The sequence below is a fragment of the Ptychodera flava genome (genome assembly GCF_041260155.1).
Source record: "Ptychodera flava strain L36383 chromosome 3 unlocalized genomic scaffold, AS_Pfla_20210202 Scaffold_25__1_contigs__length_14229661_pilon, whole genome shotgun sequence".
In the NCBI taxonomy this organism is placed as follows: Eukaryota; Metazoa; Hemichordata; class Enteropneusta; family Ptychoderidae; genus Ptychodera; species Ptychodera flava.
In genome coordinates this window covers 9,850,605-9,877,206 of record NW_027248279.1, presented here as the reverse complement: position 1 = coordinate 9,877,206, position 26,602 = coordinate 9,850,605, and the positions used below count along the sequence as shown (strand labels likewise).

The 26,602-nt window shown below is 37.4% G+C and overlaps 1 protein-coding gene across 1 annotated transcript; it reads right to left on the bottom strand.

Moving 5' to 3' along the window:
* Positions 1-1,102: 1,102 nt before the first annotated feature.
* On the bottom strand, positions 1,103-24,740 carry LOC139125336 (alpha-2,8-sialyltransferase 8E-like). Its single transcript, XM_070691428.1, has 8 exons — positions 24,690-24,740; positions 23,616-23,696; positions 21,107-21,579; positions 20,109-20,250; positions 19,304-19,416; positions 18,484-18,573; positions 14,244-14,485; positions 1,103-1,698 (listed from the first exon to the last, which is right to left on the bottom strand). Exons 2-8 carry the CDS (start codon positions 23,622-23,624, stop codon positions 1,463-1,465), a joined length of 1,305 nt encoding a protein of 434 aa, XP_070547529.1. The 5' UTR covers positions 23,625-23,696; positions 24,690-24,740; the 3' UTR covers positions 1,103-1,462.
* Between the last annotated feature and the right edge of the window lie 1,862 nt (positions 24,741-26,602).

The window sequence follows — 26,602 nt, the reverse complement described above, 5'->3', positions numbered from 1 at the left end:
CACAAATAAATATATATGTTTATCATTATCTTTAATCCGGCATAACAGCATTGACGAGAGTGAAGATTAGAAGAAGGTAGTAAGCGCGAGCATCACTTCAAATTGTGGTTCAACCTTTACTCAATTAAACCTTCATTGACAACCACAATCTTACCAAACCGAGGATAAAAATCAGGGCTAACCTTGCAATGTTTGGTACTAGAGAAGCAAATCACTTGACATTTAGTGATATTTGATAATTCAAAATTGCTACTATGATGGGGACAAGTGAAATTGTCGATTTCAGGAAATATTAAACAAGTGAATAACTGACTCAATGAGCTTAGAAGTGACAAACGCGCGCTGTCGATCAGAAAAGGATGCTGAACCTTTCGACGGGCCGAATGTGAATTCTGCCTCAAGAGTGAAATATTGGCATGTTATCAGTGATGAAGGCAAAACGCTGTGAATGTTGAAATATCTTTATCGTTGCTCAAATAATCATGATTTATAGTATTCCGTGAAAATAAATCCTAACATTATCAATAGGACGCAGCCGCCTCTGTTCAGCCTGTTGTACTTACATTTCATTCACTGTACCTGTATGAACAATTATGCAAGGACAATTACAAAGTGCTGTACTAACGATCGTAGAAGGTATACATCCTGTCAAGCTTTGGTCAGGCCCAGGGATTGTAAAATGTGGAGCAGAGAGTTTTCATATGTTCATTGTATGCAAATATATTAAAGGGACAAAGTCGGCCATTTTATGAATTTTGTTTGATACGAGATACTACTTGTATTGTTTGAAATGTTGAAAGATACTGATTGAATGGGTGACCATGCATATATTCGACCCCGATCGATTCTTGACAAATTAAATGAAACCATGGCGAAAATGAATTAATGGTCATGACCATTAATTCATTTTCGCGATGGTTTCATGTATCGTGTCTAAAACCGGGGTTGAATATATGCACGGTCACCCATTCATTCAGTATCTTTCAACATGCCAAACAATACAAGTATTATCTCGTCTCGTATCAAACAAAATTCATGAAAAATGACCGACTTTGTCCCTTTAAGCATTGGAATCCACACATAGAAAATACAACACCTTTTCAAAACGTTTGTTCAGTTTTGTAAGCTGCATTTTCTACGTATGCCCTAGATCGTCTCCCATGTCTTCCAGTGTCCCACTTATCAAAGTATTTAAAGTCCTTTAGTCACTTATCAAAAGGTAACAAGGCATTTCTAGACAGTGCATTGTCTTTGAAAGTTTAGTATTTTTTTATATAAGGAATCAATACTTATCGTAAACAAGACAAAAAAAACATTACACAAAAACACAGCTATTTTCAACGTTAATCTGCTCATAAGGTATACAGTTTCATTGCCATACCTGAATAAAATATTGCCAATGTGGACGGAGCAATAAAATGTACTGTTCACTGACATCTCAAGAATAAAAGAGCTCGGAATGTCAGCATTTATCGACATGAAGTCGAATTATTCCTTTGTTATGTAAATCTATGAATAAATTAAATTCAGAAGGCATGTTATGAACATTTCCTTGGACCCGTGACTCTCGCGGTATATGCGTAGGGTCATAGTAGTGGAATGGAAGTGGTGTCCCATGCTTGCTCTCCTGGAATGGCCAGAACCCGAACAGATGTACCTCTTGGCAGAATGAGAGAAAACTTGTCAAAAGCATTAAACCTAGAATAGAAAAGAGATGGACAAAAAAAATGATTTGAATATGTATATGTATGTTGTATTAAAATATACTATTTTGAATCTTTTCTTGTACACGTAGGCCTATTTGTCAAGTTTATCAAACCCAATGAAGGGGAACATCGCCCACTTACAAGATTGAAGGTATAAGCCAATTTTATGACTGTAAAGCGTCACTTTGTTTCAACGTTTATGTGTACAAAGCCATGACTAATTTGAAACATATCAGGACTAATTTGTTTCAAAACTTCGTTCTCAGACAACCATGTATGTCGTACATATCCACGTCAGCTTTGTTAAGAACAAAGTCCCATGTGACCTCAGGTGTAACTTTAGTTTTAATCGGTGATGTCCATAAGAACCATAAGTAAGACGTTATTATTATTATTATTATTATTATTATTATTGTACTTGGGCCTCAGCCCAAGTACATTTGTTTTCATTCCGTGGGAAAAAACTCTGTAAGGTATAACCATTTTCTTGCTGAGACCAGGGAGGGCAAAATGTCTTGGCTTCATCTTTCTTGGCATAATAAATGGCGTAATGATGCTAACTTAATGGAAGTGCTGCTCTCAGCCAGTCATGAATAAGTGAGATGTGAATATAAATGCTTCTCTATCTGAGTTTTTGCCACAAAATCTTCTGAATATAATCAAAATGTGCATCGAAATGCAACAATTAATGCACCCTCCGTTTCCTAAGCGATGGCACGACCCTTGCCACACCCACTGGACGAGCCAAAGTGGGAGGGGTAATTTCAGTTTGGTCGAACAGGAGGGCTCGAGACCAGAATTTAACATTTAAACTTGAAACATGTTTAATCACTGACAAGATGTGGACTAGTGTTAATCAAAGTGAAAGTTTGAAAAGGAAAGGTTTATAATCCCGGACACAATGAAAAACATTACGACTGGAAACTGTACCCCCAGTTGAGAATAGTAATGCCCACAGCGATGGAGAACACTTATCCTTGAGCTGAGAAAACCAGACCATCATTTCGAAATAGAGCTGCAGATTCGAGAAGCTCGTTCAAAATAGCTAGGTACACCCCATGAAGGGGTGGTTTCGAGTTTTGAGGGCAATTTCGCCTCCTTCATATAGAAATCGTACGTTTGTTTTTCCAGGAGAACACACCATTTGACACAAAATTTGCATGTAAAGGGTCGCCAGTAAGTACGTGGTCAAATCTGGCATAAGAAACAATATGAAATGTTGGGTAAAGCCAGTCCAAAATAAACTGATTTGAACTTTTGTGTTTTGTAATTCATACCACTGCAGTAACATTACCTTTTTTTGACAACATCACACAATGTAATACGTTTTGAAACTGAATACTCCGACGTATTCTGTGTCTCCTTTGCTAAAAAATACGGTATGCCGATTACCATGTAAGGAGATGATGACGTCAAGACAGATTTGTAGTGCGTTTGGTCCTGGATGGTGCACGAAGTTTTGTCGAGGTAGCTTGTGTATTTATTTCCTAAATGGGAGAGATTAGGGTCGATCTAAACGAAGGCCGAAGAATGTTATGATACTCTAAGCGAGCTGAACTCTAACGCGAATGGTTGGATAATTTGGAGGATGTCTAGAACCGGGGTCTAGAATGATCTCGTCTCATTAAGATTATTTGGCGGTCAGTATTGAATTTCAACTGCGTCACAAGTTTGCGAAATGAGTATTCCGTCAAACGGTCAACGAACGATGTGTTTTAGAAATCTGGAGACATGGCACATCGCATTTTTATTTTAGTATTTTATATTTTACAAAAGATTTAAGAAGCAATGATTTTGTCGAAAATTCTGAAAAAAAATATAGGAAGATTTGATCGCGAACACATTTTCACTTGGGGTCAACTAGCCCTGCGTACGATGCTGTGTGTTCCGCTACAGCTAATCGCCCCGCTCACCACAGCCCTGCAAAGACCCGTACGTAGGGTCGGTGACTTCAAATCCATTTTGGGACTTCACTAAAAAGCCAAATTACTGCCGAAATTCAGCGTTCTTGGGCCCAAGTCGTATCCAGCCTACCTCAGCTACTCGATCGCTTCCAAAAATGACAGTCTTTTATTCACTTCTCGTAAATAACCGTCGATGTCGGCAACTCTCTCGCTAGCCCTGCGTACGATGCGTGTTAGCTGTAGCACATAGCATCGTACGCAGGGCTAGGCAGGGTCAACCGGATGCGCTATTTTGCGGGTTGCGGGTTGCGGGCATGAAAAAATGTGTGTTTTTTGATATCATTTTCGCCCTTCTCACACTTCAGATTAGTTCAACCGCCGATAAAAGCACAATTTTCAAAATCGTTTTCAACGCCGTTTCAAATAATTTTATTGTGGTGAACACGATTATAGTCCTAGGAAACTTTTCAAAGTCACGCTGGATCAAATGCTTGAAGGGGGCATACCGGCATGGAGCGACTATCATACTGCAGGTGCAAGTCATACGTTCATGATATTAGGAGATAAATTATTGAGAGCTGCAGAACACAAACTCATCCAAAAATATTCCTATTAGATCGATTCCTGAAAATAAGGCAACGCACCGGCGTGTTTTTCCCACTGAAATTCTCGCGTAAAATGTTAGCAGAATGTCGTTCTCTGAGGTCGCGACCTCGCTTGAACCGAAACGGCAAAGTAAACTAAGTCCTTTGTTGTACGTCTTTTTCTTTTTAAAGATTTCATGAAAAATACACGACATTTACAATACACATCACTTCTACGCTTTTTTAAGTAAATCTTTCCTTATGCATTGCATTTAACTAGGCATTGTTTAATTTTCTGTATGAGTTGCCCTGGAACCGAATTGTGAATGGATGCATTACAGAGAATTTACTTCCTATGGCCTGATACTAGAAATGTAACAATTTTCATTCCGCGATAAGTGGCGACATTTCCGAGGCGCGATTTTTTTTGTCAGTCTGGTATTACGTATATTTCTCACTCACATCCATGGCAAGAAAGAAAAGTGATTCAGATCCCTAATTATTTGTAATGGCCAGGCAGCTCGGAATAAATAAATTGGTCCTCGGAATCGCCGCTTTTAGTTTAGCAGATTTTGATTTTTTTCAGAAACATGACGTATTTTCACCCATTTGGTTTGGTCTGTTATAGCATCTTTAGTCCAAAAAATCAAGTTTACAGCATTGATGTTTTCAACAGCCTTCAAATATACAGTATTACGTTAAAATACACCATATAGTAGTGTTTCATTAATTTTAACCATCTTGACCTGATGGTGAAATATGGACTTCGCAGGAAAAGGGATACTGTACGATAGACCTGATCATCATTATTGATAATAGACACCTTCTAAAGGTTTTATTTCTTATATACTAAATGCCATATTACATATATTAGAAATCTAGCCATAATTCTAAAAACCCGCAGCCCGCAGCCCGCAACCCGCACTTTAGCAGATACCGGGGTCAACATGGGGTCGCAGCCATGTTGCCTCAAAACTTATTTCTGTCTGCACTCAAAACTCAAAAATGTCGGATATGAACCTGAAAAATCGATGCAATTTCGTCAAAATTCGGCGAAATTTCAGCCTATAGACAAAATTTCATCTAGGTAAGGTAAATTTACTGAAATTTGATCGACAAATAATCCTGAGCTTGAACGTGACAGCTCGCCTTCTCCGGGAAGTCAAGTATCCAGCTGCCCATACACAGTTGCCCATATGGCCAGGTTTATGAGATTGTTTCAAGCGAGCGAGCAAATAGAGCTAGAGGTCTGATTTTTGGTATATAGGAATAACTTAGCAATACAATTATTTTGACAAAATGTCACGTGACCTCAATGACCTTTGACCTCAAATAGATATATTTGTCCACAACTCAGTAACCACAAGTGCTACACCCTTCATATTTGGTATGATGGGACACCTTTATGACACCACATATTGTACCTCATTAATTATGCGCATATCTAATTCTGAGCAAGCCAATAGAGTTGGATGTCCGATTTTTGGTATATAGGGATAACTATAGGGTAGAAATCTAAATATGCCCATCTAAATATTAGACATCTACCATCGAGAACAAAAGAAATTTGCTGTAATTTGAATATTTAAGGAGTTTAAGCAATTTTCACTATAAATAAAGAACCCCTGCCTCAAACTCCACAAAAGTTGCTAGACATATTTTGCCGTTGTCATGCCATTGCTTCGTTTAATAACCAGTTAATCAAATGCCTAATTGACAGGAAGAAATTCAAGATCATATTTGAATAGTAGTATATATTGTCCTCAAAATTACTCTATCACGGCCCAAGTACTCATTGCCTTCAGCAATACTGCCTTGTTATTATTATTATTATTACAAGTTTAGGGGCTATAAGTATTATATAGAAATCTAATTACAGTTCATTGAAGCTGTGTAGGAATTCTGAAAAAGAAGTGTTGTATATTTTAATTTTGTCAATAGGGGTGACTTCCAATTGTTTTACGTGCAGCGCAGAATTATGCATTATACTGTACGGAGAGAGGGGGATATCATTAAGCCAAGGGGTAATTAAATGCTTGTCGGAAAAGTGACACTAAGCAGTTTACGCGATACCAGCAGGCCTAGACTTTTAACTTTTGTGCGAACTTTACGGATACACGTTCAATCGGTTCAATTTAATTTTGTTTTTAGTTTTCTTCCATCAAAAGTCAGACTATGAAAAAGATTTCCGATATAAATTAACAATCTCTCTCTCTCTCTCTGCAGTGAAATTGCTATGCTGCGACCACCGAACGAATATTCCCCACCCCCACCCCAACTCTAACATAACGTATCCTGTACTAATTCTTTCATAAACGTATCAATGTACCAATGTACAATGGATTCATTCTGTTGTATCATTTAAAACTTATTCAGACTTACTTCGTAAGCGTCATATTGGCATTGCAGAATAAACATTTTTCTGCATTTCGCATTTTTCGCCCTGGCAGTGTAATCTGGCAGAGACCCTGCGATTCGCGTTCTTCTCTGTCGGAACACGCGCGCGCCCTTCAGAGACGCGACGCGAATCCCAGAGCATGCGCTATTGGGAGTGCGTGGCGTGACATTAGAACGTCTCCGATCTCGCGCTATCGTGTCGTTGGATGTTGACAGAAACTGGAATTACTGCAGAGAATACTTTTCAGGATATCACATGTGAGTGTCTAAGGTACCAAGAAGGACGTTTAGGAAATCCTTTCAGAAAGTTCACGCCGCCTGTAGCATTTTGTGGAGTATAAGCTTATAAGCTTACGTAACTCAGCACTGCAGCGTATACAGTATTTCTACTGACGGTACTGTACATATTGCCGAAAGATATGCGATAGAATTTTGCGTTTCACGTCGTTCAATCATTCAGATGGAAATGCCGCCCTTCTCCAAACTTTGAAAAAAACAGGGTGACAGACTTTGGAATGCTACACTACAGTTTTCGAGAACTCATGGACCGTGGTTTTATTCAACAATCGAGAGGGCTAGGGTGAGTCGAACTTTTTCCTATGTCCATGTAGCACTTGTGCAAAAATATGCGAATCCACAGGCCTTTGGCGAATGAATAAATGCGTTTTTCACCAAGCTGAAAGGTTGAAAGATGCGTCCGTCACTTTGGGACGAGCTAGATAAATGCAGTCAAACCAGGCTGGGCACAGAAATTTGCCATGATATGACTTTGTTCTGGAAATTACGAAGACAACCGGCCGTGCAGTGGAACTTTGCAACAAAAGTTTCAATATCTGAACTGGCATACTAACTTGAATGACAGACACAGGAAACGATGGCCAATAAAAACGCATTCTCGTAGCATTTTGATAATAATGTATCAATCACAATGACACAGAAATTATGCCTCCTCCTGACAGAAGGGACATGGCCTATTTGTAGCCCTGCTACACTATGTCTTAGTGCTGAAAAGGCCATGTTGTTGTCAGGTTGTCATGGCGACTTTTAAAATTTGCATACAACTCTTTAGGGTTGAACGGGTTGTTAATGGGTCACAAAACTTTGGAGTCCCACTGTCGTCCATTATACCTGTTTCCTTGGGTATTAAAGGTGTGCAAGTATACACATCAAAAGACTAGAAAATTCACTTCAAAGGCAGAATCTTGAAAAATAGCCTTTTTTTTGTCTGGTTAACGAAAAAAATACCCCTGATCTAAAATATGCATGGGCTACAATCCACTGTCACTGGGCTACCAACTTCAGAAAATGGTAGCCCCAAGTGGACTACCAGGGAAAAAAGTTAATTTCGAGCCCTGGGCAGTATTAAACATGAAACATTTAACTTGTAATATTTCCCCTTGTCTTGGCCTGCTGGGTTTAAAAAAATGTTTAAAGGTATACAGGCACCATGTTCAAATTTAGCCGTTGCTACCATGGAAAGGTGAGATCTAGCTAATCATAAAGTTTATGGCCAGGCCGGGTCACACAAAAAATAATGCACCACTACATGGTCATAATTTTACTTTAGTTAAATCAGTCTTCATTATTCTTCCTGGAATGAGGCAAAGAAATCAAAATAAATTATTATAACATGAATATTAATACGTTGTTCATTATAATATATAAAATAAATAAGCACCAGTGAATAATGTTTTAAATAAAAAACTGTGCGCTACTGTAACTGCCTGTGATAAATAATGGTACACTGGGTGATAAGGGGAATTGGGTTCATAAAATTAATTGAGATACTAGTAGAATTAATTTTAAGCACATAAAATTAATTTGAAGGCATAAACATAATTCGATGCATAATGAGTTAGTACTGTACTATATAACACTTAGCCTATTTGGGATGACTGCATTAAACAAAATAAAAAATACTTCAAAAATTATTTCTGGTCTATATAAAATTAATTCTAACACACTAAAATTAACGGAAAATATAATTTTGACCAGAATGGCCCCCAATATACATTATGTTTACTATTCATCCTAGAATGAAGGCAAAGAAATTACAATTATTATTATTATAGAACAAATTTCTTAGTTGTTACTTAGAAATCCATTAAATAAATAAAAAACAGTGAATTATGTTTTAGCATAGATCCTCTCGAGGGTCTATGGTTTTTTTAAAAAATGTGGTTCCAAAATGGTTACCAAGGCAACATAAAACAAAAATGAACATGGAGTTCATGCTGTGATAAATACACTAAGGAGAGCATTTGCATAGTAACTGGGATTACTTTTAATGGAATTTGGAAAAAAATTGAAATTTTAAAATGCAAATAGGTTACTATGGAAAACACAGGCAGTAAAAATTGATATCATATTTTGTCTTTTTAACCCAAAATAACCCTTTGGTATAATATTTCTGTTGATTACTGGATTTTTACACTGGATATTTGGTCTTTCTAACCCAAAATATCACTTTGATATTACACATTCTGTTGATTACTGGATTTTAGGTGAAATCTTTAAAAAACTGGTAATTTTTACTCCTGAATGGTTGCCATGGAAACATCTCACATTAAAATGAGTGTGATATTTTTTGGTGTGCAAACCAGAAAAACCCTTATGATCAAATTTTTACATCAATCAATCGTTCTTTAATAGGAATTAGGGAAAAAGTAACATTTTCAATCCCAAAATAGTTACCATGGCAACTCGAAACATTAAATAAGTCTGGTTTTTGTGTTCTCTGACCCGAACTCCCCCACTAGATAATTTTCATATCAATTAAAGTAACTTTTCATGGGATATTAGAAAAACTGAAATTTTCAACCCCTAAAATGGTTACCATGGAAACATGGGGCAGTGAAATCGATATCATATTTGGTCTTTTCGACCCAAAATACCCTTATGGTGAAATTTTCACGGAAATTGAACCTATTATTATTCGCGTTATTATTTCTATATAATACTTATATTAATTATTATTACAAGTTTAGGGGCTATAAGTATTATATAGAAATCTAATAACAGTTCATTGAAGCTGTGGGAATTCTGAAAAAGAGGTGTTGTTTATATTAATTTTGTCAATAGGGGTGACTTCTAATTGTCGTACGTGCAGCGCCGAATTATGCATCATACTGTACGGAGAGGGGGGATATCATTAAGCCAAGGGGTAATGCTTGTCGAAAAAGTGACACTAAGCAGTTTAAGCGATACCAGCAGGTATTGACGCGACGCGAATCGCGACGCGATTCCAGGGTCTGGACGTTCTTGCAAGCAACCGGCCAGATTTCAGCCTGATCTGGATACTTTATAGAACACCACAAATCCGTTAATAGAAAAAAGACAAGTACCATAGCCAAATAAAATGAAAAATCAAAAATCAAAACATACAGCGTATACTATAGGTCTACCAGCTAGTATATATTCTCTCCGCCCAGTTAGAAAGGCGTTTTTTTATGTCACTACCCTTATCAATATTCATATAAGTGCAAAAACCGAAGGTCGCTGTGTTTGGCAGCTCACATGCACAGCGTAGCGTGACAGGCCCATCGTTGCGTGGGCGCGCGCGCACACGCACGTGACTATTTTGTCCGCCGAAAAACGTCCCCGGATCATATGTCCCGGGGACATTCACGAGATTTCGCGAGAACTGTATTCGGCGCAATGTCCCTGGATCATTCACAGAAGAATGTCCCTGGATCATTTTAAGTGGTAAATGTCCTAGGATCATTTGTATTGGTAAATGTAATGTCCCTGGATCATTTGTATTGGTAAATGTCCCTGGATCATTTGTAGTGCTAAATGTCCCTGGATCATTTGTATTGGTAAATGTAATGTCCCTGGATCATTTGTATTGGTAAATGTCTACTGCAATGTCCCACGATCATTCACAGAAGAATGTCCCTGGATCATTTTAAGTGGTAAATGTCCTAGGATCATTTGTATTGGTAAATGTCCCTGGATCATTTGTAGTGGTAAATGTCCCTGGATCATTTGTAGTGCTAAATGTCCCTGGATCATTTGTAGTGCTAAATGTCCCTGGATCATTTGTAGTGCTAAATGTCCCTGGATCATTTGTATTGGTAAATGTCCCTGGATCATTTGTAGTGCTAAATGTCCCTGGATCACTTGTAGTGCTAGATGTCCCTGGATCATTTGTTGTGCTAAATGTCCCTGGATCATTTGTTGTGCTAAATGTCCCTGGATCATTTGTTGTCCTAAATGTCCCTGGATCATTCACAGCACACACCTTACAGATACACGCACGCCATAAATCAAACATGGCTGTCCGCATGCGCCGAATACAGTTCTCGCGAAATCTCGTGAATGTCCCCGGGACATATGATCCGGGGACGTTCTTCGGTGGACAAAATAGTCGCGTGCTCGCGGCGCACACACACAAAACAAGGCACAGCGCTAGCGACTGTGGAGAGTCTATGCCGTGTGCAGCTGACAATATGAGCATGCGCAATTGAGTGTACGTATATGCGCCGTGAACGTGCGCCTGGAACTTCTTCGTCTCGTGCGAGTCGTTGAGCTTTAAAATGTTGTGCAAGTTGACAGAAACTGGAATTACTGCAGAAAATAATTTTCAGGACAACACATGTGAGTCTCTAAGGTAACAGTAGGACGTTTAGGTAATCCTTTCAGAAAGTTCACGCCTCCTGTTGCCATTTTGTGGAGTATAAGCTTACTTACCTGGAGCGTTTACAGTATTTCTACTGTACATATTGCCGGATAATATGCTTTGGAATTTTGCGTTTCATGTCATTCAGTCATTCAGACGGAAATGCCACCTATCTCCAAACTTTGATAAAAGAAACAGGGTGACAGACTTTGGAATGCTAACTCTTGTATAACAATGACAATTAAATGAGAAGACATTTGTATTTGAGCACGGCTACAGTTTTTGATTCGAGAACTCTCATCATGGACCGTAGTTATATTCAACAATCGAGAGGTTAGGGTGTTAGCCGAACTTTTTCCTACGTCCATGTAGCACTTGTGCAAAATAAGCGAATCCACAGGCCTTTGGCGAATTAATAAATGCATTTTTCACCAAGCTGAAAGTTGGAAAATTAATTATTTTTGCCTCATGTCAATAGTTTGATATGACTATCACCTTTTACAATAATGCTGGCTATTCCATTGTGCTATAGGCCCAAGGTTGACACACATTTCTTTATGGCTTTATTCGGTTTTGCAGTTTCCTGTTTTTGTTAGCCGATTAGCCGGCACGCGCCAAAACGACTAGTCTTTGCGGTTTTCTATAAGTGAGTTGGCACACGCCAAAACGATATTTCTGGGCACGTTTAGTCTCACTGTTTACCTCCGGTTGGTTAGCAACCGCAGTTTAATTGACAGCCGATTCTTTATATTAGGGTAAATTGTTGCAATAAGTGTTTCCTACGACTTCGAACAAGTGAGAAAAAGGGGCAAGAGAGTTGGTGTAAGTTTAATTTTTTTTACAAGTAGGGCAGTATTAAACACGAAACATTTAACTTGTAATATTTCCCCCTTGTCTTGGCCTGCTGGGTTTTAAAAAAGTGTTTAAAGGTATACAGGCACTATGTTCAAATTTAGCCGTTGCTACCATGGAAAGGGGAGATCTAGCTAATCATAGAGTTTATGGGGTCACGCCAGGTCACACAAAAAATAATGCACCACTACATGGTCATAATTTTACTTTAGTTAAACAATCAGAAATAATTTGTCTTCATTATTCTTCCTGGAATGAGGCAAAGAAATCAAAATAAATGATTTAAAAATGAATATTAATACGTCGTTAATTATGAATCCATATAATAAATATGTACCAGTGAAAAAAATTGAAATTTTAAAACATGAATAAGTTACTATGGAATCACAGGGCAGTAAAATTGGATATCATATGATATCTTTCTAACCAAAAATAACCGTTTTTTATAATATTTCTGTTGATTACTGGATTTTTACACTGGATATTTAGTCTTTCTAACCCAAAATATCCCTTTGACATAACACTTTCTGTTGATTACTGGATTTTAGATGGAATCTTTGAAAAACTGGTAATATTTACTCCTGAATGGTTGCCATGGAAACATCTCACCTTTAAATCGTGTGAATTTTTGTCGTGCTAATCAGAAAAACCCTTATGATCAATTTTTTACATCAATCAATAGTTATTTAATAGGAATTAGGGAAAAAGTCACATTTCTAATCCCAAAATTGTTACCATGGCAACTTGAAACATTAAAATTAGTCTGTTTTTTTGTGTTCTCTTACCCGAACTCCCCAACTAAATAACTTTCATATTAATCAAAGTAACTTTTCATGAGATATTAGAAAAACTGTAATTTTCAACCCCTAAAATGGTTACCATGGAAACATGGGGCAGTGAAATCGATATCTTATTTGGTCTTTTCGACCCCAAATACCCACATGGTGAATTTTTCAGGGAAATTGAACCTATTATACATTAATTTCCCAGATTTTTCCGGAACAGATTTGTTTCAAACGTTTTACACGCACACATTTTATGCCATGCACATGTATATGGGTTTGTTTGACAATACAGTTCTTTGTTGGTGCAAGGCAACTCTTTGAAACAATATTTTGTGTCTAGAATTTTAACTACAACCTGAATGGACCGATTTCTTTCAAAGATAGACCGAGGACACTAGTCTATGCCATACGTAATGTAAGCTTTTTTGAAAATACACTCTTATATGGCAGCCAGGCGACAATTTGGCTCTAACTTTTCAATGCCCACAGCTTCAGCTTAAACTTATTCGTTCCAAACCTGATGCAAGGGCACAAGTCTATGTTATACACACATATATGAACGTCTGCAGCTGTTTGTTTGACAATACACGCCAATAAGGCTACCAGGGGGATATCATGTGTCAGTTTTTCATGTCTACAGCTAAAATTAAAACATGCATGGATCAACTTCATTCAAAGGTTCTACAAAGATACACCCTTATATTTCCCGTATGCACATCGATTTATTTTACAGTGGGATTTGATATGGCCAACAAAAAAGAACTCCTGTGGGCCGATTTGTTTCAACTGAACGTTGGTGTACGCAGAAGGTGTACATAAAGGTATGCGAATCAGTTTGTTTTGCGATACGATACAGTATTGCTAGACAGCTGCCATCGTGTTGAGTGAATGCATGGACATACATATCCATCACACAGACATGGCAGCTGACTTCACAAAATTTAATTAGTACATGACATTGACTTTCATTCATTTACAAGACAAGACGATATTTCGAGGTTAATATCGCGTGTGCGGTCAGTGCTTGCAAGCGTACAGGATTGTTTACATATGTTTGGTATCTCAGCCGCAAATCCAAAACGTGCCGTTCATTGCATCATGATCGATTCTATAGCAGATGTAGTGATACATTGTAGAAAAGTCAATAGGTGTACGACCCGTGGCAGTGATTTGGTTCTAAACATGAAGAATAAATCCGAATGAAGATTTTACAAAAAGAAAGATTGAAAGGATGACGTTTATGAAATATTAAGAAATCATCTGATGAATGTGTTGAGTTGCTTTTGGGATTATGGAAAATGAGTGACAATGAACAGAAAATCTGCGCTGTTGCACTTTAATACAGCGTTGTAATTAGTGTAATTGTTAATGTGATAACAGAAAATGAAGCTTACCACTTGAGAGAATATTACTCTCTATCCCGTGATCATGCCAGAACTCACTGGCTAACGACCAGTGACTTGGATGAGGGAAAACCACGTTCATGTGCGCAGATTCCAACGCATCCTGGGAGCGGAAGGAAGTGTTGACACAACGCAAACGGTGGAAAGCTTGTATGTAGAGAGTTGTGTTTCCATATTCTGTTACCATATCTTGCCTGAATTTTTCCGTCATTTTCTCCGACATATCAAAATACCTGAAAAGGAACAAAAACAATGGGCTTGTAATTAATCAATATTTTAAACTGCCGATATTTGTAATCCTGTTTATCATCAGGCTAATGTACATTCACTGTATTTGGGAAATATACTAAACCAAGCAACGGTTATAGCATGAATTTTGACCAGTTTGCGACACATTTTCATAAGCAATAACTAGTGCATATATACCGGACCTGGTCAAAGTGACCTGTATACCCGTTTTTGAGGTCGTTTATAGCTACGGTAGCATTATTATGACTCTATATTGTAAAGGAATGAGACGTTAACAGAGGATGTATTCTTAAGTAAGACCTTGTAGGTTTCTCAACTGCAGTTGATAGTATACTGTTTATCTTCACGTCTTGACCAATCAGATAGCATTACGTACAACGTTAGGTGTTATTGTTAACATGTGCAGTTTAACCAGATCAAGAATCCGATTATCAACGATGGCATCGGATTTAACAAATATTGGAGTTCTACAAACAAGGTGCAGAATAGAATTTTCGATATGCTTCTTGAGGATATCGAGAAACTGCGATTTTATTGGTAGTACAACTTAAATATTACACATAACTATATATAATTCCATGGTATTGACGTCATCCTATACGTATTTATTTCGCGGAGCCGTACAACTTCGAGCTGAAAAACACGAATATCAATACATCAAACACTGAAAGAAATTTCATGGCATTATACATTTATTATCACACAGGCAGTCTATTTACTCTTCGTTTAATTTGGATTGATCTTAATTATTGTTACAGGTTACAAAAATATGTTCGGGATCTGTTTTTTTCCCTTGGACTACTTTCATTTAGACATTGAAAAGGCTAGACACTAAAAAGGCTCGTCACCCTGGAGATATGCAAATAATTGACAGGGCACTTTCATTTTTCAATCCGATCAAGTTGACAGTTTTATACACCCAATGCGATATTTAAAGATCAGACATACGGATTCGGTCATCCAAAGTTGTCAATCATTGTCTTGCGCAGTCCCGACGCCAAAGCAAGTCGACCATCGGCGGACAGAGATCGAGGTTTCACTGCGATAGCGACGTACAATCACAGTAATCACAATCATTTACCCTCGACCGGTCTCCGCTGGCGTCAGCCCGTGAATGCCGATTCCTGTCGTTAATGTCTTACAGACTTCTTTATGTTTGCAGTGACATATATCTCCCACGTAGTTACCTTAAACTTTCGTCACTATACGGAAACTCTGTTTAGGCTGCGTTCAAAAAATCGTTAGGGAGCTGAGGAATTCAAGGGGGATTCGAAAATTCTTGAGGTAGTCGAAGGGGGACTTGTTGCATTTTATGACTTTTATCTCGAAAACATCCAAAGGAATGACATCAAATTTTCGTGAACGCAACAAGTTGGCCTTGTAACGGGACAGGAGCTGCAACTGCTGATAATTTTTTTCAATATTTCTATGCAATGAATCAAATACAGTTTCTTGGTGTCTCTCTACAGCATGCTTAAAAACATATTATATTTCATTTGCGAGGAACATCGGTGTAATATTTGATGAACACCATACATTTCAACAACATGTGCCACTTGCAGTGCTACTCACTTCCTCATTCGCAAAATTTGGTCGTATCAGAAAGTACTTGTCCAGAGATTCCTGTGCCACCCTCGTCCACGCCGTTATATCTTCAAAGCTTGACTACTGCAATGCTCTACTATATGGCTTGCCCGATACACAATTACAGCGGTTACAACGTGCCCAAAACACAGCAGCTAGAATTGTTACAAAGACCAGGAAATCCGACCACATTACCCCCATACTTATGCAACTTCACTGGCTTCCAGTACATCATCGCATTGTATACAAACTTTTGCTGATTACTTACAAAGCCCTACATGGACAAGCTCCACAATATCTCAGGAATTTAATAACACCATGTGCCTCATCACGTGTTCTTCGTTCATCTGATAAATGCCTTCTGCACACACCTAGATGGAATCTGACTACCTATGGTCGCCGCTCCTTCTCTGTAGCAGCTCCTGTCCTTTGGAACTCTTTGCCCCTGGACATAAAAACCTCTCCTAATGTCAACATTTTCAAAAGACGCTTAAAAACTTACATCTTCCAGAGAGCATTTTTATTGTAACTCTAAGCGCCACTGAGCATTGTTTAACTTTGGATTTTAGGCGCTATACAAATTTTCTAGATAGATAGATAGATATTATATTACCATGCCCTGCCCGTAGCATTTTGATTGGTCGAGCTGAACCACGTGAGTGACCACAAATACACAGTAATGGTTTGTTTATATGCCCGTGAATATGAATAATAAGATTAACAACTCAAAGTATCGTAACTTTACAGCTCAAACGTAAATCGTAATCAATCACAAAATAAAATGGAGCCTTTGTAGGTCAAGTTGAGATACTTTTCTTCCGAAAACATCTCCGGATTTGCCAACTTTTTACAGCGCGCGTGACAGTGCGAGGTATTGCTCAGTTTCTGGGGCCTAGTTGTCGTTCGCTTCTGAAATTTTCGGAAATTTTGACGGTTTTCTTGAGTTCGCTGATAATATAATGGAAAAACAGACTCCGCTCTGACCATTAACGATTATTTGTGGGCGCGGGCTCGAGGAAAGCCAAATTAATGGGCTCGGCAAGCCTCGCCCTTTAATTTTTGGCTTTCCTCGAGCCCGCGCCCATAAATAAACGTTAATGGTCAGCGCGTCGTCCGTTATTTCTATAATATTCAGTTAGTCAAAAAAGCCCGTTTGTCTAAATATTTGTGATAATTAGAGTTAAGACTGAACGTTATTTGTCAATGAATACACGGTATACACTGGCTGTGTTGGCCATCTAAATACTACAGAAATAACGGGTGACGCGCTTACCATTAACGTTTATTTATGGGCAAGGGCGACATGACTTCACCATGCAATTATCTCAAATTAGTTCCAATCGTATTGACTGAATGTTTTTCATCTCATCGTACAATAACACAAAAGTAAAATTTGAACAGTAAAGACTCCAATTTAAATAAAAAAAAATGTGACTAAATGGAATCATTTATTTTTTTAACCAAATTTGTCATTATTACACCTAAAATGTCCGAGATTAAAACATTTTGATGGGATATTTTAACCTTCCATTATTGTCAATTTTGTAAAACATTTATATAAGTAGCATCTAAGTCATGTACGTCTTGTACTTTTGAAAAAAAATATTTTATCGGTAGGTCATCACTTTTCTCAGTTTTTCACACTTTGGTAAAATGTAGCCAGGAATTCACAATTTGCATATTCTCTCATGATTGTCATCTTGTGCTCTTCAGCTGGTACCATTTACCCTGCCAGAGTTGTATAAACTCAAGTCCGGCGGTTTAGACTGATAAATCCAAAAAGTCCACAAATTTTCCACAAATTTCCATCGCTATTCCTCCAGTCCTCCACCCACCTTATATTTGAAAGCGGCCTTAATTTTTCGACTTTCGTTATAGGCCTACATCCACAGCGTCGCACTGCAGAGTTCAGGCTACAGCTCAGAGTGAGAGTTGATATCTTCGCTAGCCCTTCAATGCAGGTTCGCTGCCGATCGATAATTTAAGGAATTTTTCATGTGATAAAGGGAATGTTTCGATGTTCGTCGAACGACTTGATATTTTTAGCCTTCTATATCGCTTTTCTGTAGCTCATACCGTGTTTATTCAGTTGAACTTAGATTTAGGTGCAGTTTCAAGATTTATCGCCAGGTGCGACTTCCGCATTGAGCCATTCGACCGGAGCCGCGACGTTAACTACGCTAATCGAGCGACCGATCACCACTTGCACACGTCTGGCATTAGGTTGGTAGTGCCCTGGTACCAAATTCGCTGGCAGTGAATTGCTTGGGCTTTAGCTACTCGAAAGTTCGCTGGACATGCCTTCCACTTCTAAAGTCGTCGCATCTCAAATATGGTATGAACATACGGTATCGATCGCGCCCGATTGTCTTGCAGAAGGTCTGTTTGATATACTTACTTTTGTCGTATAACACTTGGATTACACGTGACGAGACTTGTCTTCCCTCCAACATCATCCGTGAAGTTTTGAGTTTTGGCCAAGTTAAACCTATCAATGAAAGTTATCAGTTGAAAATGCCTCCAATATATGTAGTTGTTTTAAGGGCAAGTATATATGCAAACAAGCCGAAATAGCGCTGTTCATGTAACTTCACATAAGCAGTCAAAAGTGAGATTATAGTAAAAGGATTGTTCTATATGCACATATAACTACCATGTAGTACCTTATCCTAGGGTATTTTGCTAAAATTCAAAACTACACCCTTTCGCTTACTAGTTTCCCTTCCTCACATGAAAAATTCTCTCCCCACCTAGTGGAAACCAGTTCTCTGCTTAATGAGGAAAAGCATACACATCGATAGATAGATAGATAGATAGATAGATAGATAGATAGATAGATAGATAGATAGATAGATACATACATACATACATACATACATACATACATACATACATACATACATACATACATACATACATACATACATACATACATACATACATACATACATACATACATACATACATACATACATACTCACAAACACACACACACACACACAAACACGCACACACACACACACACACACACACCCCGTGATGACTCACTCACACCGATCCATACACGCAATCAAGCTTTATTCACCTACTAATTAAATGGAATCCCATTTTTACGTACACTACAATGATATACTGCCACCATCTGACATAAACAAAACTGTTCTCGTGAAATTTACTCGACAAGTCTTTCAATACATTGAAAAGAAATAGCTCTATACCTGACAATAAAATCCGCTGAATCGATCTCTTTTCCACATTGGCTTCCCAAAAGTATCCCACTACTGCCAACAATACTGCACTTCTTGAACATATTCCATGTGTACGGGGATTCCTGAAAGAAAACGGCAATGCCCGTCCGTCCGACTGTGTAAAGTGATAAGCAAAATAATACAACTGCATCTGATCGTCTCTACACTGTAATTGTTTTGGGCATTATCAGCTAACTTGTACTATTAATACTGATCCATTAGCTCAGTTGGTTTAGCATAAAAACGTAATTTTGAGGACGAGGCACATTTTTTAGTCCAAAAATTCTTGAAGTGAAGAGACGATAAGATGTGTGCAACTTCTCTCATTCTTGTATATCGTTATTTTTTGTTATTATTATTATTATTATTATTATTATTATTATTGTTGTTGTTGTTGTTGTTGTTGTTGTTGTTGTTGTTGTTGTTGTTGTTCTTGTTCTTGTTGTTGCTCTTGTTCTTGTCGTTGTTGTTGTTGTTGTTGCTGCTGCTGCTGCACTGGTCTACATTATGTATATCAGGTTATAGGCATTTTATGAAAGATAATGTCATATGAAGTTGAGGACCTGAAGTTTATTCTACTGAGAAAACAAAAATTAAAATTTGGGACGAAAATATACCAATCTCCTATGACAGGTCATGCCGATCACGCAAAATTTATCCGTCATTGTTTCTTAAACTTATCTTATTCATTTGTCACAAATTGTGGGATTGTCTTAGCTTTGTGGCCTGGGTCATTTCATAATTATAGTAACAAAAGATTAATAAATAGACTTACCTTGGGTAAACGATTAAGGATTGATGACGTTATCAATATGGAACCATTTTCAGCCATGTACTTCAAACTATCGTTTATTTTAACGGACTCTTGACTTGTGAAACACATTTCTGAAGTCTTGCATGTTTTCTCAAGAAGACACCTTCAAACACAAAGACAATCCATGATAGTTCATACATTTCTTTGCATTCATTTGTCGCCTAATTGTGTAATATTGTTTCAGTGTGTTGATACACTACGCATGTGTGCACATGTGACAATGATGACTGTTGGATGGCAAGGGACGATAGTCACGTCTCACAGCGTAGTCTTGAAACAGATTAATTGTTAGATTGCTCGACGAAAATGTTCACCGAATGTGGCAGCTTTGGTCACCAAATGTGATGTGGCCGACATAAACATAATTAGAACACAATCTTAAAGCTGTTTGGCAAAAAGCGAAAACTTCTTTATGATTTTCAACTTTGAGCAGATTATTACTATTAATCTATATTCTAATGCCGAATATCACCTTCATCTCCAGCCAAATATCACGATTAAACTATACTGTATTGCCAATATTATCACAAATCTATGGTCTACCACAAAATATGACCTTAGATCTATAGTCTGATATCAGCTTATTTCTATGCAATATTGCAAATTACATCATACCAGTACATCACTGGGGTGAATACTGCGATATGATTAGTTGAGACATGAAAATAACCGCGCTATATTTGCAAAAAACAGGGTTGCAGTAGACACAAGCACTCACCTAAGAAGAATCCTTTTTGACGTTCACGCAAGAATTTCAATTTCATTATAATGATATAATATCAAGAAGCAACGTGGTATACCATTCGGTTTTGACCAGTTTCATCAAATATGCACTCGCTATCGTTCGTGCACATATGTCGTGAACTGGTCAAAATCTTGTGGAATACCGTCGCTGGATGTGATTAATTGCTTAAATATCAACTCAAATCTTTATTGTGTTGACCAAAAACATTACGCACCTTAATTCTTCAGCTGCCGTCGCGTTAAATGTCCAGTCTGCTTTAATGCTTTTATACACATCGATAGCCGATACTTGTTGATTCTTTTCCGATTTCTCAGACGTTTTCCTAATCAGCTGTTTTGAAGATTGTAAATTTTTGTTTATAGGTTTGCTGCCGTCAGTTTTCACATTTGGTTTTGATGTTTTTGATGTTTCTACAACAATCTTAGAGTGTTTGGTCAAGACCGTTGCATTGGTGATATCTATTTTTGGTGTTACTTGAATGTTAGTTTCGTTGCAGTTCGAATGACAAGAAAATGTTCGACTTGAAGATGTCCTCAGGCGACGGTCATCAATACGTCTGATGGGTGATAGTCTGCTGTATATCGTCAGCAATGTGACGACGATGCAATAACAGATCAGTATCAATAATAAAATGCGTATTAAATTTGGGATCGCATGGCAAGACCACCGACAACGAAAACCGCACACCTGCAAGGGAAATAGCAGAGATCGTTATGTCAATGTCATCGGGGTATGTTTGTGGACTAACATCAATTTGCTCCAAGACTGTTTGCGTTTAAGTGTAAAACAGAGTAAATTGCAGTAATAAACTTAAGCTGACTATAGCGTGATTGGTGGGCTGTTCGTTTGTCAGGCGAATACAATGGCTAGGCCGACCAGTAACTGCTGCCGAGAAAAACCTGGCGACCAAGGCCAGTCAAGGAAGAACAGGTATGTGTGGTCAAGAGGTTGCTATTAAAGTGTTCAGTAAAGGGAGTCTAGAGAACTGTTAAGAAGTTACATGTCCTCATTCGTAATATCACAGATTTCAAAAGGAGGACTATGATTTGCCCTGAGCTCTCAATGGCTTTGTTCTACCGAACAATGTATTCGCGGGCGTTTTCCGCAATACCACAGACGACAGACAGCTGTAATCAGCAACTACTCACTGACAGTTCACCGGCGAGAATTTCTCTCTGAAGAGTTTTGTTACAAAAACACAAATGTACTTATTTAACAGTTTTTTGCGTACCTTTTTTCGTTGATTGGTGATGAGAAGTTGTGTTACGATTGTGATAAAATAGGAGGAATTCTGAACTTCAATATATGTTAAAATAATGTGTAGCCTTGTTGATTATTTCAAATATCACATGATCTGAAAGCCAGTTAGGGATTATAAAGATTGTATGATCTCAATGCTCCTTATAAACATATAAGACGTAGGAAAAGTGAAATACATTACTTATTTAGGTCTAGTCTACGCATCTTCTTTCAAGACCTTACGATCTGTCACTGTCTGCAAGAATTGGTGTTATAAGACGACTACGCCCCTTTTCTCAAAGGAGTGTTCTTTTGCTAGTTTATAACGCTTTGTTGTTGTCTGTAATTGACTACTGTTGTATTGTTTGGGCTAGTACGTCTAAGACCAATCTCCAAAGATTGTACAAACTCCAGAAAAGGGCTGGTAAGGTAATTCTCGGAGTTGACACAACTTTCCCTTCTCGAACGGTTTTTGTTAGTTTGCACTGGTTGCCCATAGATTTACGCATTGAATACTTTACTGCTGTTTTGACTTTCAAAGATTTAAATGGCCTCGCACCAAGCTGTATTAGTGATCTATTCCAACCTGTCTTAGAAATGGATCGGTTAAATACTCGTAGTTCTAGTCATGGTAACCTTTACCCACCAATGTTTAGGACAGGCATGGGTCAAAGATCATTTGTATATCGAGCTACTAAAATCTGGAATTCCATTCCCCCAACTATCCGTGAAGCCTTGTCGACGTTACATGGTTATCTTTTCATGAAATACTATAATGAAGGCTCTGACTTAGACTAGTCTGTTTTTCTTTTGTCTTCGACATATTCTGTTCGTCTATTCCATATGTTTTTGTTTATTTGATGATTTGTTTGTGTATTTTGCCTCTCTTTTCATGAGGGCTCTGATGGAAATTACAATTACTTTACTGTAATCAGATTACCCTCTTTAGATAAAGTGTAATAATAATAATAATAATAATAATAATAATAATAAACTGAAATTTGAATCACATTATTTTTTTATTCAATTGTAACCCTCATTAAGCAGTACTTTGATATCAAACTACAAAGTTTGATACAACTCAAATCGAGCAAAAAGAAAACACAAACTATTCTTCTATAGGCTAACTCTAGTTTTCTTCTCGAAAGGGTTATGTTTGTGTGAAAAATGAAATTCCAAAATTTAGGAACATGAAAGTAAATGGTAAAGATGTTATAAATTAAATTGACTGAAAAAAAACTGATAGAATACACTCACACTGATAGAATACACGAAACACAAACTGTGTAGTCTCTTCTGGTGCATGCACTGTTGTGATATAACTAATAAGAAGTAAATGGAATCACACATTCCCGAAGTGTCTATTTCCTGATTTTCTTTCAGATTTACTATTTATCAAAACCGTTTTGCATACAATATAAAGATGCATCGGTGATATAGAACATTTCGAACCGTCTGTTACGAGGACACAAAACATATATTACCTTTTTCATTTCTATGAAATAAATCCGAGGTTACCATAAGCTGGCAAGAATTAGATTTAGTCCTGGTATCTTCTACAAAACCTGCAAATAAATGAGGTGATTTTAGTTGCACTCAATTCAGCAAAGCTCATGCCAAGTCAGATCTTTCATTATCACCAAGGCACGATTTTTCTACAGTTAAATGGTAAGCAAAGTATTTTGGTCTCAATAAGAGGCTCTTCGATAGGGTAAATTTGAATTCGGACGTCGAAGTAGAGGTCTTTATTTTAGAATATCATTTTAACTTACAAATGTTACACGGCATCTATAAACTTCATTCCTCCGTTTGATATCCATGGCATTTCCAATGAGGACATACACTTATTATCAACGGTATCCTCTGTCTTTATATAAAACATGTACTGCAACCGCTGATTACTTGACCAGTCAGGGCTGTTAGTCCTTCAAGATTACGGCTTACCTCATCGCCTAATCTGTAGGTCACAATCTCGCGGTCTGATGGTGACGTGGAGAAATAAAAGTAATTTCCCTTATAAATAGTAAACCGCCTCATTTTAATCCGAAGCACTGCGAAATGACATTAGAAAATGCAGCGCTCTATAATCAGTTCAAAGAGTTAGAGGACAGCAGATAAAAATACAAAGAACCCCATAACAACAAACTCAATGCGCATGACTACTTCAATATTGTCCTATTGTCACAACTTTTAAAGTACAAATTCGAATTACAGTATATTTATATTTAAAGGTAGCTCCATGGAAGATCACAGTCTTCAAAACTGAAAAGACAGAGTGACTGTCGTATTTTTTTGTGTGATTGAAAGAAAAGAAACGGCCTTGTTTACATATATACAGTATTCAGCAGTGCCACTTTCTTGCCAAAATGGACAGGCGGAGCTCAATTAAGTGTGCGATCCTGGTATACATGGCATTTACTAAAGCTACTTAGCCACTTAATCATAAATACCTGCAGAGAAGTTGTTAACATATTTTAGACTAATATTTCTTGATGTATTCAATGGAGTAAGGACTATATTGACAGGTAAACACCATCTTATCTGTTACATATACTTACATTAATGGTCACCTTTGCTATGTTTATTCAGCCTCTATACTTGTCCTTCCAGAACGAAACAATTGTTCAGCTGTAGACACTGAGGTGTGTGAATCAAGTTAAAGCCACGACACATCACACACTGAGAGGTCGGATTACATTGCAAGATCTTCAATACTACTTGAAACAGAGGCTGGAAGCCTTGAAACTTGCATGTCATTTGAATATGAACGCGAATGTCCTTGTAAGCATTGACACAAAAGTCTCGCCACTGTTGACTACACGTTGAGTTATGGCCACTCCAACTCGGGTGAAGTCTATCTTAAAAACAATCAAAAAACATCCGTGAAAGACAGCGTATTTCATGGACTCATGGCGATAGTCGGTGTTTGAGTCGATATTCTTGTCGCCGACAAGTAATCATACATTTACAGTAGGTGCAAATGCATAGCCTCCATGGACAGATGCATGGCCTATGGAGTAACACTTTGCAGACCGTTTCACTGGTAAAGTTAATAAGATCACAAAGCTACCGTCAATGAAAAAACTGTCTTAACGCTTTTTCACATCTGGATATTTTTTGCTGTTTCAAAAAAAAAAAATACCACGAACATGTCGATACAAACTCTTGAGTCTCAATTGAACAAGACTGTGACGGTACAAATAAATTACAGAATATTGGAATGATAATTACTCTCTCATTGGAATATACGCTTGATATTGGCATCTTTTGAATTCTGGCGAACACTGTCGCGTTTGTGGACAATAACGAACTCGGAAGGGTAGTTTTAAATGATCAAAGGTTGTTCAAGTAACAAGTTGATGCTAACAGATATCGCAACTAATCAGTATTGCATGAAATGGCAATATGGGCACAGAGAAGGATTTATGGTATCAGCTTCCGTGCAGCAAGCTAAGCCACATATAACGATGCCATAGATTTTTAAAATTTAATTGTTTGTATACCAAAATAAGCCAATATAATTTTGTAATGTTATATTGGGAATATTTTAAAACCCTTTGAGAAATATTTTACGACTTGCTGTACAAAACGTGATGGATAGAGATGAAGAGAAAAAAAACTTGCTTTCGATTAAATGTGATAATTTCCAGATTTCGTCAATAAAAAGTTGAGTGAGCTGTTGTTCTTGAAATATAAAGGTACCCGCATGGTATTAGCTCTTAACCATTAGCGTTGGGTTGACTATTTGACAGGAATTATTGACTATAATAATTGACATTACACTTCAGTAAACATGCATTTGGAAATTATTTGCTACTTTTGACAAAACTATTTGTGTCAAATTTTCAAAGCTGCAAGTCAGTTCCGTAGTATTTTAGATGAAGATGTTTTGATGAAAATGAGAAAATGTCTACCGAAATCTCATCATCATTTCTACATAAATAATGCAAGTCAACTCCAGGAATCTCCACTTTGATTGCTTGTGGACGAAGAATTCCAGAGAAAGATGTATATGTATTTCCTAAATTTAGGAAAATGTGAAAATATTTGCATATGCAAGATTTATAAGATTTAATAAGGTGAACCCTAAGAAGCAGTATATCAAACTGTAAAGCTTAAAGTCTCTTAGTAGCGGAGAAAACAAAAGTTCCTCCATCAAATTTGTCCAAGAAATTTTATTGTCGATTAATAAAACTAAACGAGGTAATTCTACGATCGTATGAGTCCACTCTGACTATGTTTGCTTTAGAAAAGCGAATTTTGAAAGACAATGAACAAAATATAAACAAAAAATTCGCACAATTGACAAATTTGAGAGGGCATTCATAAAGCGCTGCATACCGAATTTGAAACATATAATATTTTTGCCCGAACTTTTTTTTGTGTTACGTTTCTCATTTTGTTCAATGAATACAGGTAGGAATTTGCTGAATGTTTTAACTAAATATGTTTTTTTTTTCTGAACAGCCGT

Coding starts and splice junctions, on each gene's coding strand:
- LOC139125336 (XM_070691428.1), bottom strand. Junction 19,417..20,108: donor TCCTTAATCGTTTACCCAAG/GTAAGTCTATTT, acceptor GTTTTCTTTCAG/GAATCCCCGTACACATGGAA. Junction 14,486..18,483: donor CCAAGTGTTATACGACAAAA/GTAAGTATATCA, acceptor GTTCCTTTTCAG/GTATTTTGATATGTCGGAGA.